Source organism: Callorhinus ursinus, unplaced genomic scaffold (assembly GCF_003265705.2).
Source record: "Callorhinus ursinus isolate GAN/ISIS: 27379988/994484 unplaced genomic scaffold, GSC_fseal_2.0 scaffold9, whole genome shotgun sequence".
NCBI classification, from domain to species: domain Eukaryota; kingdom Metazoa; phylum Chordata; class Mammalia; order Carnivora; family Otariidae; genus Callorhinus; species Callorhinus ursinus.
This window is the reverse complement of record NW_027397071.1, coordinates 23,934,576-23,954,247: the sequence shown is the minus strand read 5'-3', so window position 1 is coordinate 23,954,247 and position 19,672 is coordinate 23,934,576. Positions and strand designations below refer to the sequence as shown.

General features: G+C 33.0%; 1 protein-coding gene across 13 annotated transcripts in view; it reads right to left on the bottom strand.

Moving 5' to 3' along the window:
• EVI5 (ecotropic viral integration site 5) overlaps nt 1–19,672 on the bottom strand; it is a 196,548-nt gene that overhangs the window by 99,381 nt on the left and 77,495 nt on the right. For 11 of the 13 annotated variants that reach the window (XR_003208420.2, XM_025872195.2, XM_025872197.2 and 8 more), the window contains 4 exons: nt 16,457–16,517; nt 7,585–7,638; nt 5,707–5,739; nt 4,984–5,130 (listed from right to left, as the gene is read on the bottom strand). Coding sequence is in view for 12 of the 13 variants with exons in the window: in XM_025872195.2 (XP_025727980.1) it covers nt 4,984–5,130; nt 5,707–5,739; nt 7,585–7,638; nt 16,457–16,517 (295 nt within the window). In the remaining variant the exon portion in view is untranslated. The remainder of the gene's footprint in view (nt 1–4,983; nt 5,131–5,706; nt 5,740–7,584; nt 7,639–16,456; nt 16,518–19,672) is intronic. The other 2 variants (XM_073896297.1, XM_025872200.2) reach the window with 2 other exon arrangements.

The window sequence follows — 19,672 nt, the reverse complement described above, 5'->3', positions numbered from 1 at the left end:
AACTCCTATCAAATATGTAATATGCAAATATTTTCTATCATTTTGTAAGTTGCCTTTTCATCTTCTAGATAATGCCCTTTGATGCCCAAAGGCTTTAATTTTGATGAAGTCCAATTTACCTGTTTCTTTTTGTTGTCCATGCTTTTGGCGTGAAAGAATCCGTATCCAAGAATCCATTGCCAAATCCAAGGTCATGAAGATATATCCATGTGTTCTAAGAATGCTATATGACTTTAAAACCATAAAACGGTTATTTTAAAACTATAAAATCTCTATTTAGATCCATTTTGAGTTAATTTTTGTATATGGTATGTGGTGAGGGTCCCAGTTCATTCTTTTTCATAAGGATATACAGTTTTCCCAGCACCATTTGTCAAAGAGATTATTCTTTCCTCATCGAATGGTCTTGGCACCCATATCAAAAATCAACTGGCCACAGACATATGGGTTTATTTCTGGACTCTCAAAATTTCTACTCCATTGATCTGTATGTCTATCTTCATGACACTACCATATTGTTTTGATTACTCTAGTATTGTAGTAAGTTTTCAAATTGGGGAAGCATGATTTCCTCAACTCTGTTCTTCTAAGATTGTTTTTAATATTTAGGGCTCCTTGCAATTCCATATAAATTTCAGGATCAGCTTTCCCATTTTTGCAAAAGTTAGAATTTTGTAGATCATATTGGGTAGTATTGATATATTAACAATATTAAGTCTTCCAATCCGTAAACATAGGCTGTCTTTCCATTTATTTGTCTTCTTTCTTTCATCAACAGATGAATAAACAATGATTCACAGTTTTCAGTGCAAGTCTTTCACCTTCTTGGTTAAATTTATTCCTAGGTACCACAATGAAATATCATCTCCAATTCCTGGATGGCTATTGCTAAAAAACAAGAAATAACCGCCCCCCCAAAACAGAAAATAACAAGAGTTGGTGAGGAAGTAAAGAAATTTATTAGAACCCTTGTACATTGCTGGTGGGAAGGTAAAATGGTGCAGCCACTGTGGAAAACACTTTAGTGGTTCCTCAAAAAGTTAAACAGAATTACCATATGATCGAGCAACTCCACTTCTAGGTATATATGCCAAAGAATTAAAAACAGGGATTCAAACAGATCCTTGTATGTTAATGATCACAGAAGCATTATTCATAATAGCCAAAAGGCAGAAAACCAAAATGACCGTCAACAGATGAACAGATAAAGAAAACTGGTATAAACATAAAACAGAGTATTATTCAACTACCATAAAAACTAACTAAATTATTATAAATGCTACAACAGGGATGACCCTGAAGATACTATGCTAAGCGAAATAAGCCAGACACAATAGGACAAATACTGTATGATTCCACTTATATGAGTTGCCTAGAAGAGGCAAATTCATACGAGTGCCAGAAAGTAGAATACAGATTATCAGGGGAAGGAGAAAGGGGGAACTATTTTTCAATAGGTACAAAGCTTCTGTTTGGGATGAAAAAGTTCAAGAAATAAATGGTGGTTATTGTTCAGAGTATTGTCAATGTACTTAGTGCCAAGAACTATGCATTTAAATGGTAAATTTATGTTGTATCTATTTTACCACAATTAAGAATAAAATTCCCAAAAAGAAAAAAAGTGAGTGAATATGCTAACTGAAAGAAGCCAGACACAAAAGCCTCATACCTTAATGATTCCATTTCTATGAAATTCTAAAAAAGGCAACATTACAGTGACAGAAAGCAGAACGGTTGCTGGAAGTGGAAAGGTGAACTGCAAAGGGACATGACAAAAATTTGGGGGTGACAGAAATACTCTGTATTGTGATTGTGGTGATGGTTATACAACTAGATACATTTGTTAAAACACATCAAACTATACACTTACATTTGATGAATTTTATTGCATGTAAATTATACTTCAATAAAGTTCACTTAAATAGAGACTTGAGATGGTCTAGCCCTATGTAATCATTTTAGAGGAAAAAAAAAACTGAATCCTTGAATATCAAAAGTCACACAATTAGCAAAACAGTCTGACTAGAATTCAGTCCCACAAATGAAATCTAAAGCTCTTTATATCATATAAAATGACATTACTGGCAATAGAGGGTGATGGTGATGGATGATTATATTGGTAATTTAATATCTCCTCCTGGAATAGAGGTTTGAAACCTTTATTCTGAGTTCTGAAAAATTCATGCGGTTATATTGGAAGGCTGAAATCAAAACATGTAGCAACAGATGTTCACTTCCTACCACTCGGATGCTCACTACTCTGCAAAGCAACTACTCCATTTGTCAAAATTCCAATGAATAAGATTTTGTATCCTTGGATCTTAAACACATTCTGCCCTCTGAAGCAATATCAAAAAAGGCTACTCACTTTTCCATAAGATCACTTCTCAAATATTTGTAAATGACTGTATCTATGATGTTCTCATAAAGTCTTCTTTAGTACAGTCTAAAAATATCCAGAGCTGCCACAGTCTTTCCTACACTGGCCATAATACAGTGTGTAAACAATTCAAACGAGTTTCGGTTTTCAAACAAGAGACAAGACTACAAATTTTCTGCAAGCTACTTAGAATTAAATTGGATCATTATACTTCTAGGAAGACTACATGGGGTGGGGGGAGGAGGGTAAACTGTATTGCATTATTGGCTAATTCCTGATTTCCTGCCAATTAAAATTTCTAGGTCCTTGTTACATAAAGCATCACTAAGACATCTCTCTGAATTTGAAAATTAAGGACAAGGCTATAGATTTATTTCTGTAAAATAACCTTTTATTTTAGTTTCTTATTCTGAATATACTTTAAAAATATTTTGGAATCTTTATTCATTATGTAACATATTAACTACATTTCTTAAATATTTCATGTATAAAATTCTTAAACATACCTTGTATATCAGAGTTTAATAACATTAAAATACTTGGAAGCATAGGTTTAGGAGACAAAGACATCTCTGACATCTCTTTGTTTCAACATGGATAAACTCTTGATATAGTTAATCATACATAAAACCACTTAAGTTTACTACTTTCATCTATATTTCTCTCCCTTAACTAGAAAGATACTATGAGAGTGCCTAACAAACAAAAACTTTTAAAATTTCACTTAGGGCACAGTTTTTGTTTACTGCAGAAACAAAGTCAGTTTGTTTTGACTTATACATAGTAAATTCTCTTTTAAAGAGTAAAAGTTATTTTCTAATTGTTCACAAACCAGATGTTCTAGGAATTTTTAATGAAGTATCATCAAAGTCACTGGTTTTCTTTTCAGATATTTAACCATTATTACCTAAAGAGCTATGTTTTGCCCACCTCATAGCCCTTAGTATCTCTTATTTTCTAAAATCCTTTAAAGACAATAATATTCCTGTATTTTGCAAATTATTTTATTATCTAGAGATATGCATTTTGAAGTTGGAAATTTAACCAAGACTCTGTTACTTTCACCTGTTTTGTACATCACTGCTTTATATATTTGTTTTACATTTTATTATTCCAGTTTAGAAGAACGTCTGCCAAGTGAGAAAAAAATGTAAACAAAATCATAGAGATCTGCATTCTACTTGTTATATTTTAGCTCCACAATGTGAGTCTATCTTGTCCTTGAAACAGCACAGAGATTCTTTTGTTATATTTTATTTTCAAAAGCTTCAGCTCATTCCCATTTTCCCACCCATTTTACTTTTTTCATTATAAATGAACATTCTTATTTTTATGTCCTATTGGTCTCAATATTTGAAAAACTATACAAAAAAACCCTAAAAATTCATGATTCTAATGGATTATGACCGTAGCTCATGCTAAATGCAAATATAATACTATCTTTCCCTATAACAAAATCACATTACACTGATAACTCAGTTTAACCTAACCTAATCCCCAACAGGAACCCCCAATTCTGTTTCGTCTATTTTTATGCTTTGATATTGACACTTCATACAAAGGCAGGACAAAATATTTGCGTTCCCAACGTTTTAGTATTCTTTTACCACCTTTCTATTCATTTTTTGTAATGATCTTCATTTACTTAATAGAAAAAAATAAATTTATTTTATGGTTTTTTCAATTGTCAATTTCTTCTTTTTGCTTTCAGTTTCTGATATCTGTAGCCAGCTTATGATGGTGTTTCTTAATTTTACTGAATAAATGTAATGTCCAATTTGACATCATTCTATTTGCCTTCCTGACCTATATGGAGTTCCAGATTTACACAACCTTTTCTGCCTACCGTTACAATCTAACTCCTGAGAACAGAAAACTGAAACAAGAAATAATATCTTTTTAAAAATAAACAGTTGGCTTTTCTTTTTAGCCCTCATATCCTTGATTAAGATTACACTAGTTGAATTTGCCAGGTGTCTAAGTTGCAAAAGATATCTGAGAACAACTGTTTAGTAACTTGAATTAGTTAACATAATTTTTTAAAAGTTTTGAAATTTTTCCCTTCTTGAAAAAAATGTAAGCATATATCTTAAACCATAATTTGACATCTTGATGTAGGAAGTTAAGGCGGTAGTTTTTCACAAGACATAAATCCCCACATTATCGAAACATTAGTGAGATAATTACATATATTCTCTATGCTGGATAATATTTTATCTGCACAATTAACAAGAACTAGCTGGAGTTAAGACTCAAAAATAACCCATGGCAAAATACCAATATGAAACAGATTTCTAAAACCTAAAAGGCAGGTCTGACAAACATCACTTATTTTTTGTGGCTTAAAATATAATGTAAGAAAAGAAAATATTACCTATTTCTAACAAAACTGTGTGGACAGAGAAAGAACGTTAGAATGAAGAGTCTTTAGACCACACTAAGACCCCTAAGTATTAAAGAACATAAAACAGATTAAGAATTCAATTAAAGTAGAAAACAAAATTACTTAAAACAAGAGCACAGAAATTGTGCTTTAAAAAAAAAAAAAGTTTAAAGGGAAGGGGGATGAGAAAAGTGAGAAAAAGCACTACCGGACTCCTTACCCATTGTTGTTGGTGCTGGAGCTTCCTGATGGTATTTTCAGCTTGCTCCAGTTTAGCACTGGCCTCATCACTCTGCTGTTTGATGGTGGCCAGCTCCCGTTTTATGAGGTAGTTTTCCTCAGCCTCCTGGGCTCTTGTCACTTGTCCCTTAGGACATAATTTGTGTGTGTGTAAAGCAATTTAGGATAGATTCAAGAAAGACTGCCTTTGTGAGGTTTAGTTATTTACTGTGACATGTTAAAAAAAAAAAAAATCACCTCAGAGAACAGAACAGCCTAAGTAATTATTAACCAGCAGCTCATTATCGCTCCGGCAAATTTTGGGCAACTAAATTAAAAAATTTATCTGATAATCTTAAGAACAGTTCTTTGTTCAGTCAATAAAAATTCAATTCATGCAATATTACTGAGTCGTACATGCAGGACTAAAATTTTCGATGTATAATAGTTAATTTTGCAGAATCCACTGATTGACATTTTGGAATAAATACTTTAAATAAGGTTAGCTTTAAAACGTGCAAAAGGTGTTTAATAAACCAAGATAACACACTGTTATCAAAAATTAAGTTTACACGCATATATACCAGCCCAAAAATTATTTCTAGGAAAATGCATGTAAAATTGCATGCATTAAAATGTGAGTTTCTAGGTTTAGGACTTTCCTTAGAAGTAAGTTAGAGAAAATGCTAAAAAAAAAACAAAAACAAAAACAAAAAAACTATACCTGTATCAATCTATCTGCCAAGGAAGCACTTTCCTACAAAAGGAAAAATTCAGATAGAAATTTAAGAGAAAGAAATAAAATAAAGGTGCATAAAATTAGGAATAAGAAGAAACAAAGCATACCCAAATTCCATCTACTTTTCATTGTAATTAAAATAGACATTTAGATTTGGTTTCATGGCTATTTACTGTGTTTGTTATTATTCTTAACCCTTACGAAAAATATATCAAAATAAGGATAGACTGCAGAAAATCATATGCTTCTAGAAGACCAAACACAAATTCCAAGAGGTTTTTCATCATTTGAAACAAGCAAATAGCTTCTTTTTAAAGCATTCTTTTAGTCTTCATGTTTGGAGTCAGCCATATTGTCAAACCACTTATAGGAAAGGGAGAAGGAATTTGAGTACGCAATTCCACTTATAAAGTGTGACAGCAATTTGTACAACAGCAACTTCCAAAGAAGCAAAGCAAGGAAAATAAGACAAATGAAATTAATTAGCTCAACATAATAAACTCTAGCAATAACTCAATAAGTAAATATTTTGGTTACAGAATTTAACTGATATATAAGTATTTACAGAATTCTAAGTGCTAAAGGACAGACCTAGGCTATGTAAGCCAGTAGAAAGGTACTTAATTTTCTAGAAGTAAAAATCCAAACTTAACACTTTCCTATGGCACCTTTATCTTTCTGATGGTTCAGTGAAATAAAAATACTTTCTCTGTGAAAGTATCTCATTCCAAAGATAAAAGACCACCTAAGACAGATATTAAAAACTGAGTATTTAGTGGAAAAATACAATATGCAATTAGAACGACTTAAACACTAAATTAAGCTCAACCTTTCTGCAGTCACCAAAAAAGTAGAATTATCCTCAAAGCAACTCTAATAAGATGTAGGAAATACAGGAAAACTATTTTTGACTTAATATAATATACCTGAAATTATTACACAACCAAAAGACATGAAATAAACATCCTATCCTTGTGTGTGGTGTGATGCTTTCAAACAAAAGACAAATATCCAAACTATCCATATCTTCACATTTTCTTTCTTGATTATTGATCTGTAGATTTTCAGGGAAGATTTTAAGATAGTTGGCAACATCATTTATTAACCTACTTACTCTCATCTTTTGTTTAAAAAAAAAAAAAAAAGCCCTTCCAAACACTAAAAGACTTTGTGAATTCAGGTTTTTCTTTTAATAAACCCAAACTCTTAGACTATACTTTTATTACTCAATATATTCTATAGCATCGAACAAGACTACAAAAGACATTACATCAAAAGCACAGTATTAAAAATAATGCAAAACTTTTCCAGATTTGCCCAGTTATTTTATATGAAACAGAGAGGAAGAAATAGGTAATAATAAGTAGCATCAAAATAAGTCTGAGAACCAAAAGTTTAATTCCTCTGTGTTGAAAATCAACACCATGGTGAATTTTTATATAAGAAATCAGTCAGTCATTCTGACTAAACCTAAAGGAATCCTAGGCCTTAAAGGAATCACTGACACATTTATTATGTGGCTAGAAAGTCAGGGCACCATTTGAAAGTCATTTTTAAAATACTATACAGAATGAATTCTCAATTAGGTTACCTCTAAGGAACGTACTTTTTAGAGATTATATGTAAAGAAAATAAATTATATCAATGTTACTCTAGTAACAACCTTAATTAAAACTTTAACCTTAAAGTTCAAGTACTCATAGTGATCAGTTTTTATTAATGACAAGTTACTTAGTTAAGTAGTAAGCTAGGCAAGCTAAGCAGTTAATACCAGAACTTTGGAGATGTGATAGATTTCCTGAACCTTTAAATAAATAGAAAGTAGTGTGCATTCAACAGAAACTTGCGTAGTTATTTACTTACTTTTTCTAATGTTTCAATGCGCTGTTTTAAAAGTCTATTTTCTGTGCGTAACCTCTGCAAAAAAAAAAAAAAGAAAAAAAAAGAAACAACAAAAAAAAGAGGTTTTGTTTGCAAGCATTCCTGAGGAAAAGATACCTAAATCATAGTCCTTAAAATGTACCACCTTTTATAAATAGGAAAGGTCTAAGGAATGGTTACATTATTGTCTGTCAAACTCTTATAGGTTCAGAGTAGAAAATACAGAGTAAAGGAAATGACATTTATCACTCTAGCTTGATTGAATTTTAAATATAAGCTACAGCACATACAGAAATAACCCCTTTCTTTAAAGTACCAACCATGACTCATGATCAGTATTTTCTTATCTGTCTCAACATCCCCATTAGATAGGAAAGACTCTTAACTCATTTACCTCCTACAAAGACTATCTACACAAATAGTACTCAAATGTTTATCAAATAAACAAGTAAGAAATCTGAAAAATGCAGCTCATAGGATAACTACCAAATTGTCAGTTCAGAACTAGACTAGCCTTCATCTATGCCTTACATATGCAAAACTGCAAAATTCCTTACATTCTGAAAATATAAAGATTGAGTTGTTTTCATCAAATTGATTATTTATGAGTTGTTCTGAACTTAAAAAAATGGAGGCACCTTGCTGACTCAGTCGGTAGAGTATCTGACTCCATCTCAGGGTCGTCAGTTCAAGCTCCACGTTGGGCATGGAGCCTACTCAAAAAAAGATTAAAAACTTAAAAAAAAAATACCAAACTTAAAAAAAAATGAACAGCTCTGATTACTAGCATTTTCCTATAGTTCAAAAAGCAAAACCAGATTTGGGGTGCCTGGGTAGCACAGCTGGTTAAGAGACTGAATCTTGGTTTTGGCTCAGGGCCTGATCTCAGGATCCTGAGATCAAGCACTGTGTTGGGCTCCATACTCAGCAGAGAGTCTACTTAAGACTCTCTTCTCCCTCTGCCTCTCCCCACCTCCCCCCCACACACTCTCTAATAAAATAAATCTTTAAATTACAAAAAAAAAAGTAAAACCAGATTAAAAAAAAAAAAATCTGCACCTAACCATTCAATACCTGACTCCCCAAACCCTATCAAATTACTATTAAGTATTAAAACTAAAACACTCTACATAAAAAAATCATCTTTCTGCATATTCCATCCACAAATTTTCATATGAATCCTGATATAAGTTATCCCTTCATTTTAGAATCCTTCAAGTTACTTCTTCGTTTTGCCATCATTAGAATTTCAAATTCCCCTTACCTTTTATACAAATTTACCCCAGAACTTAATCCAGCCTTCTTCCAATCCTACCATCCTCTAAGTTCCTGCTTTTAAAAATGTTTTCCTCAGAAACTTCTATTAATTCAATCTATCATTTTTCCAGTAAAGACTAAAATATAGTTTATAAAACATATAAAGTCTCAGACCAAGGTAATAAAGATTCTATGAATTATTATATCTTATTAAGTGAACCACAAATCGGAACAAATAAATCCTAATTATTAGAAAGATTGGCAAATTAGATTTTCTTGTTCTATTCACTTAGAATATATTTAAATGATTTGAAATTGGTATTACTTTATGTGTGATTTCAGACTACAAAAAAGCTTGAATTCGGGAAGAAAATGTTTCTCATTTCTTGGCTATTCGTATTATGTGTAGCACAGTGGTCTAGACAAATAAGCAATTATTAAATGCTTTTAAAATCTGCAAATCCAAAGAAAACAAATGTGATTCTCAAAATGTTCTCAACATATTTCGTCAAAAAAATAAATAAAAAATTTTTTATCCTAAAGGACTTATTAGAAAGTTCAACCAGACAATTGAGGGAATATAGTTAATGTTACAATAGAAATGATGCTAAAATATTATAAAATTTAGAACTAAAAACATTTACCTGGGTTTCCCTCTCCATCCCCTTTAAATCTTCTAAAATTTTGCTATAAATAAAAATTGAAATTGATTTCTTCCCCAAACATCTACCCAAATGTCTGAATACCACTTTTTAAATAAACAAATTCTTCATTTATGTGACATCTATTTCATCATAAATTGATAAATATAATAGACTTTATCAGTTATTAAAGGCTATTTCAGGATCACCTATTAAATTTCAAGTATTTCTGTCTTTTTATTGTATTAGTACCACAATATTTGGTAATTATAGCTTTGTAATCCCCTTTAATGTCCGGTGGAGCTAATTTCCCCCATCCTTATATTGTTTTGTTTATCCTCCCCAAACGCTAAGTACTAGTATACTAAATTAGTTGAGAGAGTGGGTTTTGGAGTTAGGTAGGTTTAGGTTCAAATCCTCACTTCAAAATTAACACCTGTGTATGTTACTCAATACCTTAGATTATTCATTTCCTCATCTAGAAAATTAGAGTAATAAAACCTACAATGATATGGGAAGAATTAATGAGACAGCATAATACCAAAAACTTGATTAATGATAAGCATTGCTCATAATATTCTTGAAGTCAGGCCTGAATACTATTTTATAATTTTTGTCTTTTGTTTACAACCATTCTTTAGATTTTTTTAATGCTCTGCAAAATCACAAGGAATTAAATGACTGGATTTGTTAATGTGTATTTGATGGGGGAAACAGTAACTTTATTTAACATAGAGTTCTTTTCATCTCTCCCCTTTATTCATCCTTTTTAAATGCCTTTATGCAAAGTTTTTCAGTGATAATTTGTTAGGTTCTATCCTATCCTTCATTTAGGTGATTCCTAGATGCTTTTATTCTTATTTTAAGTGGAATTTCTTTTTCTAAGATATTTTTGAAATGTTTATTGCTGATACATAGGAAAATTAATGACTAAAATCTATCACTTGATTGAATTCTCATTAATTTTTGAGTACCTGTCTTCTTAATTACATTTGCCAGAGTGAATGAAGAGTGTTTTCTAAACTTTAAAGTGAAAACCATAAAGAGAAAGAGAGATACATACACTTAAAAAAAAAGGAGAGACTTTTGACCTATCAAATTAGAAAAGAGAAAATGAGATGAAGAGTGACAGCAAAAATGAAATATCTAATGTAGGCAAGGTGTTAGTGGAATGGAAACTCGCTGCCAAAAAGAACATACCCTGGAAACACTCTTTAGGAGGTTTACTTAGTGCATATCAAAAGTCTGAAAAATACTAATATCCTATAATTCGATAATTCTACTCTTTACAACTGGCTAAGAAAATATAAGGTGCTGAAAACTTTATATACAAACAAGCTAAATATACGTGCTATTTTTAATCATGAAAAATGATTAGGGGTGCCTGGGTGGCTCAGTCGTTAAAGCGTCTGCCTTTGGCTCAGGTCATGATCCCAGGGTCCTGGGATAAAGCCCCACATCGGGCTCCCTGCTCCACAGGAAGCCTGCTTCTCCCCCTTCCCCCTGCTTGTCCTCCCTCTCTCACTGTGTCTCTCTCTGTCAAATAAATAAAATCTTTAAAAAATAAAAAAGGAAGAAAAATGATTAAAAACCCTAAATATCCCCAAATGGGGGAATTTCAGTTTCTAACAACTCACTTTATTCTTGCCATTTTATTCTTACTCATTTTATGAAATAACTCAAACTCAATAATCTTCCTCATTGGGATAAGCCATTGATCTTATCAACTTTTCATTGTCCCTCACTCTGATGTGCTCTCGTCCCTCTTTACAAAATTTAATTTCCAATCATTATAAATATTCCCTTGCTTTTATCCTCCCCTCTGCCCTTTCTCCCTTAGGAGTCAGCATACTTGCCTGGTAAAACCACTATTCTGGGTTAACATACTGACAACTCTGGGTCTGCACCTATGTTGGTAAATATGACTGAAAAAAAAATCAATAAAGTTTGTTTAAATTAACAATCACTAAATTCAGTTGGACTACTAATGCGCCCTAACAGCAATAATGTATTTCCTTAGGCCATTCCTTCTCTCAACTCTCAGATCCCTATTTCATACTTGCTCCTCTTTCTTTAAACCAGGAACGCTTCAAATGATAATCTTGTTTCCAATTTCACTGAAAGAACTGAAGCATTAAGAACAAAACTTTGCAAGCTCCCACAACCATCCTACCTCTTACCTACACTTTTTCCCATATATTTTAGATTCTCTCTTGTTCTCATGGATTAACTATCCATGCTAAGAGATCAAATCTCCCACCATGCGCTAAATCCTAAACCGTGCTGACCCTAGCAGTTACCCCCTGCCATTCACACATCATCAGTTTTTCCTACTTGGTTATCACCATTAAAACGTGGTTATTTCTCCCACCTTAACAGAAAGTAAAGAAAAACCGAAATCCCCTCAACATCATGATCCTTTCTCTAAGCTACTGTCCCATTTCTCTCTTCTTCATAGCAAATTCCCTGAAAGATATCTATACTCCCTATCTCCAACTTTTTCTAGTTCATTCAAGTTCACTTCTCTGCTCTTTTCCAGCTTATCTCCATGCTGACAAATTCATTATTTCTCCATCCTCATCTCACAAGAACACTCTTTAGCACTGACACTGTAAAATCCTTCTCTTTCTGAAACTCTTTTCTCTTGGCTTTAGGACACTTATACTTCCCTAGTGTTCTCCTGCTTTGCTCTCATCTTTCTAAATGTTGGCTTATGATCCGGCTCAATTCTTGAACTCTCTTCTCTCATCTACACTTATTCCCCAGGTAATCTCATCCACTCTAAAAGTTTTTACTATCATCATTCTGCCAATAACTGCAAAATTTATATTTTGAGCCTGCCCTCTCTTAAATTCAACTCTGAATATTCAAGGCCCTACGTGAACATCTCCTAGGGATCTGATACTTAAAATACCTCAAACTAGGCTCCTGATATTCCTCCCCAAATCAGATCCTCCTGTAGACTCCCCCATCTCAGGTAGTAGGAACTCTATTTTTCCCATACTAAAGACAAAATGCTTAATTCCTATCCCTCTCATACCTCCACAATCAACTTGTCAGCTTTCTCTTTAAAATCTATTCAGAATCCAATCATTTCTTTCTTTTTTTTTTTTTTTGAATCCAATCATTTCTTACCACCTCAGTCCAAGCCACCATCATCTGTTGTCTGCAGTACTTCATCAGCCTCTATTAGTCTTCCTGTCCCCTGCAATATACTCTCAACACACCTTCTCTTCCACTGAAAACCCAAATGGCTTTCCAGGTTCAAAGTGAGAGTCTTTACACATGTTCAACAACACCCTACTCCTGTCACTTTCCTCATCATGTATACTGTCCCATCCACACGGTTTCCTTACTCTTGCTCCCTGGGCACACTCCTGACTGGATTCTACTCTCCTTCCAGATATCTATGTATCTAGCTCTTTCACTTCCTTCAGGTATTTATTCAAAAGTAATCTAGTCAACTTCTCTAAATTTTCAGTCCAAACACTGCCATTTTACTCTCCCTTCCCTGATGTGTTCTTTTCTCTGTTTAACACTTATCCTCATCAAAATATTATGTATTTTACTTTTCTGTTTATTGTTTGACTCCCATACTAGAATGTAAGCTCGATGAGGGCAGAAATTGGTCTATTTCATAAACACATTTCAAGTGCCTAGAATAGTGTTTGGACATGTAGTAGGTTCTACAAATACCTGTTAAATAGATGACTTCTTGAATAAATTATGTTATTGTACCCCCCCATTAGATATTATTATATACCATTAGTTTTTTAATGAAAGTTTGTGATGCCACAGAAAAACAGGCATCTGAATCCTTCTCACATCACAATGCATTGTCTTTTTTGGAAAACAGCACAGTATATATACACTGAAGAATATACACGGGTCTTAGAAAAACATAAATCAGATTTCAAATCCTTGACTTTTACCATTTTCTAGCAATGTGACCACTAGCATATTTTTTGAGCTTGCTGAAGCTCAAAAGAACAAGGATAAGAACCCTCTCATAAGGTTATGAGAAGAATAAACGTAGATGATGCGTGTAAATGACCCTTCACATATTAAGTGTTAAATAAATGTGTCAATACTAACACTTCACACTGACTGTTAAATATAACTCCTGGATGACTCAGATAACATTTGTCATGTTTTCCTTTTTTATGCCAGGCAGTGAATACACAAGTGTTTTTATATTATTCTCCGTTTTTCAACATATCTGGAATACTTCATAATTTTTAAATTAAAAAAAAAAAGAACTTCTGGCCTAAAAACCAGTCAGAATCTCTAACTTTTCCCATTTGCAGGGCTCAAATCTCTACATCCCAAAGCACAAAATTTAAATATGAGTATTTGATAATCAGCTCAAATGTCAGCCTTAAATGGAATGGGGGAATAAAGGTTTTTCTTTTTTAAAGATTTTTGAGGTAACCTAATATAATCTAGAATTTTAGTATTTCTTACCTCGTCCCCCTCAGGTGGAAGATCAATAGATTGGAAGAAGATACTGAGAAAGCTGTTTCTATTAATAAAAAATTTCACACAATAAAATGTAAGATTCTCCATACGAAACAATTTTTATCAAAATCTTTCTGTAACACTTTCAGAAAAGGGGTGGAAAATACTTAAAAGTTACACCTTCTTCAGGGAGCTTCCAGATATAATTCTTAGATAAAAAGGTCCACAACCCAAAGGTCTTAGAATTTTAAGTAAAAAAAAAGAAAGGAAACGTGATCAATGGCTGATTTTTTTACTTCCACATCAAAACATTAAATAATTTGATGATCATACCATTTGCTTATATAAAAAACAGTTTAATATTATCTCTCTGAAAGCTTTTGAGGAGGACTAAGGCAAGAAAGCATTAGTTTAAGAGACTCATTCCCTTGTAAAAGGGACCTTGGGGAGAAGGGAAGAGAGTGTGACTAAGGAAGTGGCATTTCCCATTTTAGAGAAAGCCTCCAATAATACATGGCTAACTATCCATAAATGCCGTGGTCATCTGATTATGACTGAGATGAGCTGCCAGGTCCAAGTGAAAAATCAGACATACCCAAGCTTATATAAAGTAAAAAAAGGTGCAGTCCCACAAAAATGATCATGGTTCTGTCCTTTTTGGTGGCAGGAGGAGTAAAGAAAGAAATGAAAATGGTTCGAGAATAAGAAAAAACTATGTGGAAACAAAATTTTATAAAAGGAACAAACTACCTTTGAGATCAGCAGATTTTATTTACCCCATGTGTTACTAACTTTTTGAACTTTCATTCCCCCCCATCCTCCAGTTTCCTCTCTATAAACGCTTTGTGCCATCTGTTTTCCCCTAAGACACATGGAGCTGGCATTCAAAAATACTCTGTGAGGTATATTAACTGTAACTTTCCCCCAAAACTGAAGTTTGAGAAAAACTGCAAATACAAGCTAAATTGTGCTAAAGATCTTTTCGAAAAGGCCTCTTGGTATTCCTACTATTCATGTGATTTAATTTTAGAAGAAACTTCTTTAAGAGCAAAGATTGTTCATAGAACTGTGACTTTTTTTTTTTTTTTTGCAATAACATAACATGGTGAAATGAACAGGATGGCTTCCCATCCTCAGATTCTTGATTTGCAGTTCCGAATATTCGTGGTATGCGATAACCCATACTCTCTCCCCACTCATCAGGTTGACGTACTTTTCCACTTTCAGTAGGTTGAAGTGGAGGGTATGATTTAATGTTACTCTTACTCATGGTACCTAAAAGAAAAGCAAATGGTAGAGCAGCAGTTGGGTGACAGAATTTTTAAAAAGGAGGGAAAAACATCCACAAGGGTCTTTTCTTTCTCTCTCTGAAAAATGTAGAAGTATCTATTTCCAATTAATAGGGAACACTGACAGAAATGAAAATAAAATCTAGAAAAAGGAGACAGAGGTCACACAAACAAAGGAGAGGTTGTCTCCGAGGAGGCTTTTGAGAAGGACCATGGCAAGAAAGAATACCAATTTCATAAAACTCATTCCCTTACTTGTAAAAAGGGCCCATGGATGTGAGTAGTGAAGAGGTACTTTACAGCAAAGGTGAAAAGACACGGCTAAATAATCATAAGGAAGGTGGTTATCTAATGTCTTGCCAGGTTCAAGTCAAAACTCAGACACATCCATATGTAGAATTTAAAAAAAGGGGGGGAATCACTCAAAACTTGTTTTATTTTTTTTTGTGGGTTTTTTTTTTTTTTGGAAGGGGGAGAACATAGACAAAGAGATAAGAAACTGGATCAGCAAGTCACTGAGTTTCTTCACTAACTCCTGCTTCTACTCATTATCCCCATCCTGAAATATCATCATAAAACCTATAGAACTTTTCTTAATTTCTAGCTGAACAATGCCAAAGATCATCAACTTAGGAACTTCTGGCCTACAGAGGGTACAAATAAGATTTTTAAGGTACACATAGGAATTTATATATCCCTGAAAATTGGCAATCTACCTGTTCCTGTGGAGAGTTCAAAAGTATAACCTTTGCTTAGAGATGAAAAAACTGAATTAGCCAAAGTTTCCTGCAGCTCTAAGGTAGCCATAATTAGTGCTGGTGCAATGATTTGCTCTACTTGGTACACCTCAGACTACACTGCTGTTAGTCTATGCACGTTACAGATTGACTTCTCTGCATTTTTAAAAATATGCATTTAAATGAAGTGGTAATTATCTTCCCCATACAGGTATTTTCTCCTGATGACGCACCAACAAATCTAGAAACAGAGCTGTTCTCACACTAGAATGAAAACCACTTGTTGCATTATTCTGGTTTTTGAAATGTCTATTTTTAACTATTACCTAGTGGGATGGTAAATAAATTTATCAGTAAGTAATAACAAACATCAGTGCTAAATTTGTTACAGGAAATAGATATGTCAACATAACCAAATGACTGACTTTAATAAATTTATGTTTGGCACTTTTAAAAGTTCTCAGATGCTTACTTTAATTTCAACTTGCTCTTCCATTTCTTTAGTTTTTATTGTAGTATATTCCTTTTCAAGCCTAAGAAGGAAAAAAAAATTAAAGATATGTTTTTACTCGGAGCGGAAGTAGTTACTAAATTATAAAACTTAAAACTACTTGCTAACACAAAACATAACTCCAGTAGATTCTTCCAACTTATAACTTGAGATACTTGATATCAGAAAAATCATCTGAATAGTTACATGGATACTTACCTAAAAAACTATTTCACAAATAACAAAAATGAGAACCAGACAAAAATAAACTTTAGAAAGTGAAATATACAGGCATCAAAGAACCGAGTTTACAGATTCTATTTAGCCCTAAACTTATAAAAAGAACTATCTATCATTCTTCATCAGATTAAAATAGTGGTAGTACTAAAAATTGTGTAAAATTTATAATGAGGAAAAGGAACAACTCTTTTTTATTTTTCAAGATTTTATTTATTTATTTGAGAGAGTGAGAGAGAACAAGCAGGGGGAGCAGCACAGGGAGAGGGAGAAGCAGGCTCCCTGACAAGCAGGGAGCCTGACGTGGGGCTCGATCCCAGGACCCTGAGATCATGACCTGAGCGGAAGGCAGACACTTAACTGACTGAGCCACCCAGGCGCCCTGGAACAACTCTTTCTAACAAAACAATTCCTAAACATAGAAAGAATGAGGCAAATATAAAAATCACCATTAAAAAATAATAACAAACAAAAATTAAATAAATAAATCAAAAATCACCATTAGAATTCCCCCACAGGCAAGAAAAATCAATGGACACTAAAATTAGTGAGTAAAAACTGTAAGCAGAGTGTTAAAGTATCTCTCTCAAAATATTTAGATATTACCAAGGGAAAAATAGTAAATTTGTACTACAGTATCCTGACAGCACCTGAGCCAACTAATCAAGGTTAACACCACCAATAATACATGTTGACATCATGCACTGTTAAGATTTACTGAGAAGGGTACCTCACCTCCATGATATCCTTCACAAGAATGTACATCCTCAGTCTAATCAAGAGAAATCATCAAACTCAAATCAGCAAACCCACTGACTGGCTCACTTCAGAAGTATCAAGGTCATAAAAGATAAAGACTGAAGAACTGTCACTAATTGTAGGAGAATAAGAAATGACAAACAAATGCAATGTACTATGTTTGTAACTCTACTGTAAGTGTAAGATTATCTTTACAAAAATTTATAGGCCATACAAAAGTTACTCCCACCAAGTTATTTTCAGATCTTACTCTGGGCCAAAATGTTAATAACAAGTTTAACTACTCCTAATACTAACAAACCTAGGTCCCCCAAAACTTACAGCTGCCGTCAAAAATCAAATTCTCCCTCAAAGGAGAAAAACCTATTTTTTACTATATATAAAATGTCATTTAACTCACAATAACTTTTTTTTTTACTGTGATAAAATACACATAGCAAAATTTACCATCTTAACCATTTTTGGTATAAAGTTCAGTGGTATTAAATACATTTATAATGTTGTACAGCCATCACCACCATCATGTCCACTGTTCTGTTCTTTTCATCTTATAAAACTGAAATTCTATACCCTTAAATAAAACCCCATTCCTCTCAGCAAGTCATGGCAACAACCATTTTACATTTTGTCTCTATAATTTTGACATATATATGGAATCACAAAGTATTTGTCCCATTGTGACTGGCTTATTTTACCTAGCATAAAGTCCCCCAGGTTCATCTATATTACAACTATGTTGAGCATCCTTTTATGTGCTTATCGGTCATTTGTATTTCTTCTTTGGAGAAATGTATATTCAAGTTCTTCGCCAATTTTTGAATCCAGTTTTTTGCTGCTGAGTTTTAGGGGTTCTCAATACACTGTGGATATTAATCATTTAGCCAATACATGCTTTGCAAGTATCTTCTCCCACTTTTGAGAGTGTCTTAGATGTGCAAAATTTTTAAATTTTCATGAAGTTCAATTTGTCTATTTTGTCTTTTGTTACTTGAGCCTTTGGTGTCAAATCCAAAAAGTCATTGTCAAATCCAATTCCAAGCTTTTGTCCAATGTTTTCATCTAAGAGTTTTACAGTTTTAGTTCTTACATTTAAATTTTTGATCCATTCTGACTTATATTTTGCACATGGTATTAAATAAGGGTCCAACCTTGTTTTTCTGCAGGTGGATATCCAGTTTTCCCAGCATCATTTGTTGAAAAGACAGACCTTTTCCTACTGGTCTTAGTACCCTTGTCAAAAATCATTTGACCGTATATGTGAGGGCTTATTTCTTGGGAGTCCTATTCTATTCCATTGGTCTAGATGTCTATTTTTATTCTAGTACCCTGTTCTGATTATGATAGCTTTGTAGTAAGTTTGGAAATCAGGAAGTATGAGTCTTCCAGCTTTATAGTTCTTTTTCAAGATGGTTTTAGCTATTTGGGTCCTTTGAGTTTATTTATGAAGTTTAGGATGGAGTTTTCTATTTCTGCAAAAAATATCATTGGTATTTTAAGAGAGACTTCAGTGAACTCCGTATATCACATTGGGTAATACTGATGTGTTAACAATATTATATTGTCTTCCAATCAATGAACATAGAATATGCTTTTATTCATGTCTTCTTTAAAATCTTTCGGAAATGTTCTACACTTTTCATTGTATACATCTTTCACTTTCTTGATTAATTCTTACATATTTTATTCTTTTTGATGCAATTGTAAATGGAATAGCTTTCTTAATTTCCTTAACTTCCTTTTCATTGTTAAGGTATAGAAATGCAACTAATTTTTTGTGGGTTGACTTTGTAATCTGCTACTTTGCTGCATTCATTTATTAGCTGTTTTTGGAGAAGGGTTTTTCTACATATAAGATCATGCTGTCAACTGAGATAATTTTTTCTTTTCTAATTTGGATGACTTTTATTTCTTTTCCTCTTTATTTCTTTTGCTACTTCCAGTACTATGTTGAACAGAAATGGCAATATCAACGATTCTTGCCTTGTTCCCGATCTTAGAGGAAAAGTTTTTAGTCTTTCACCACCAAGTATGATGTCTGCTGTGGGTTTTTCATATATGGATGGCTTTTATTATGTTGAGGTAGTTGCCTTCTTTTCCTACTCTGTTGAGTGTTTCAATCATGAAAGGATACTGAATTTTGTCAAATACATTTTCTGTATCAATTGAGATGATCCTGTGATTTTTTTTCCTTTCATTCTGTTA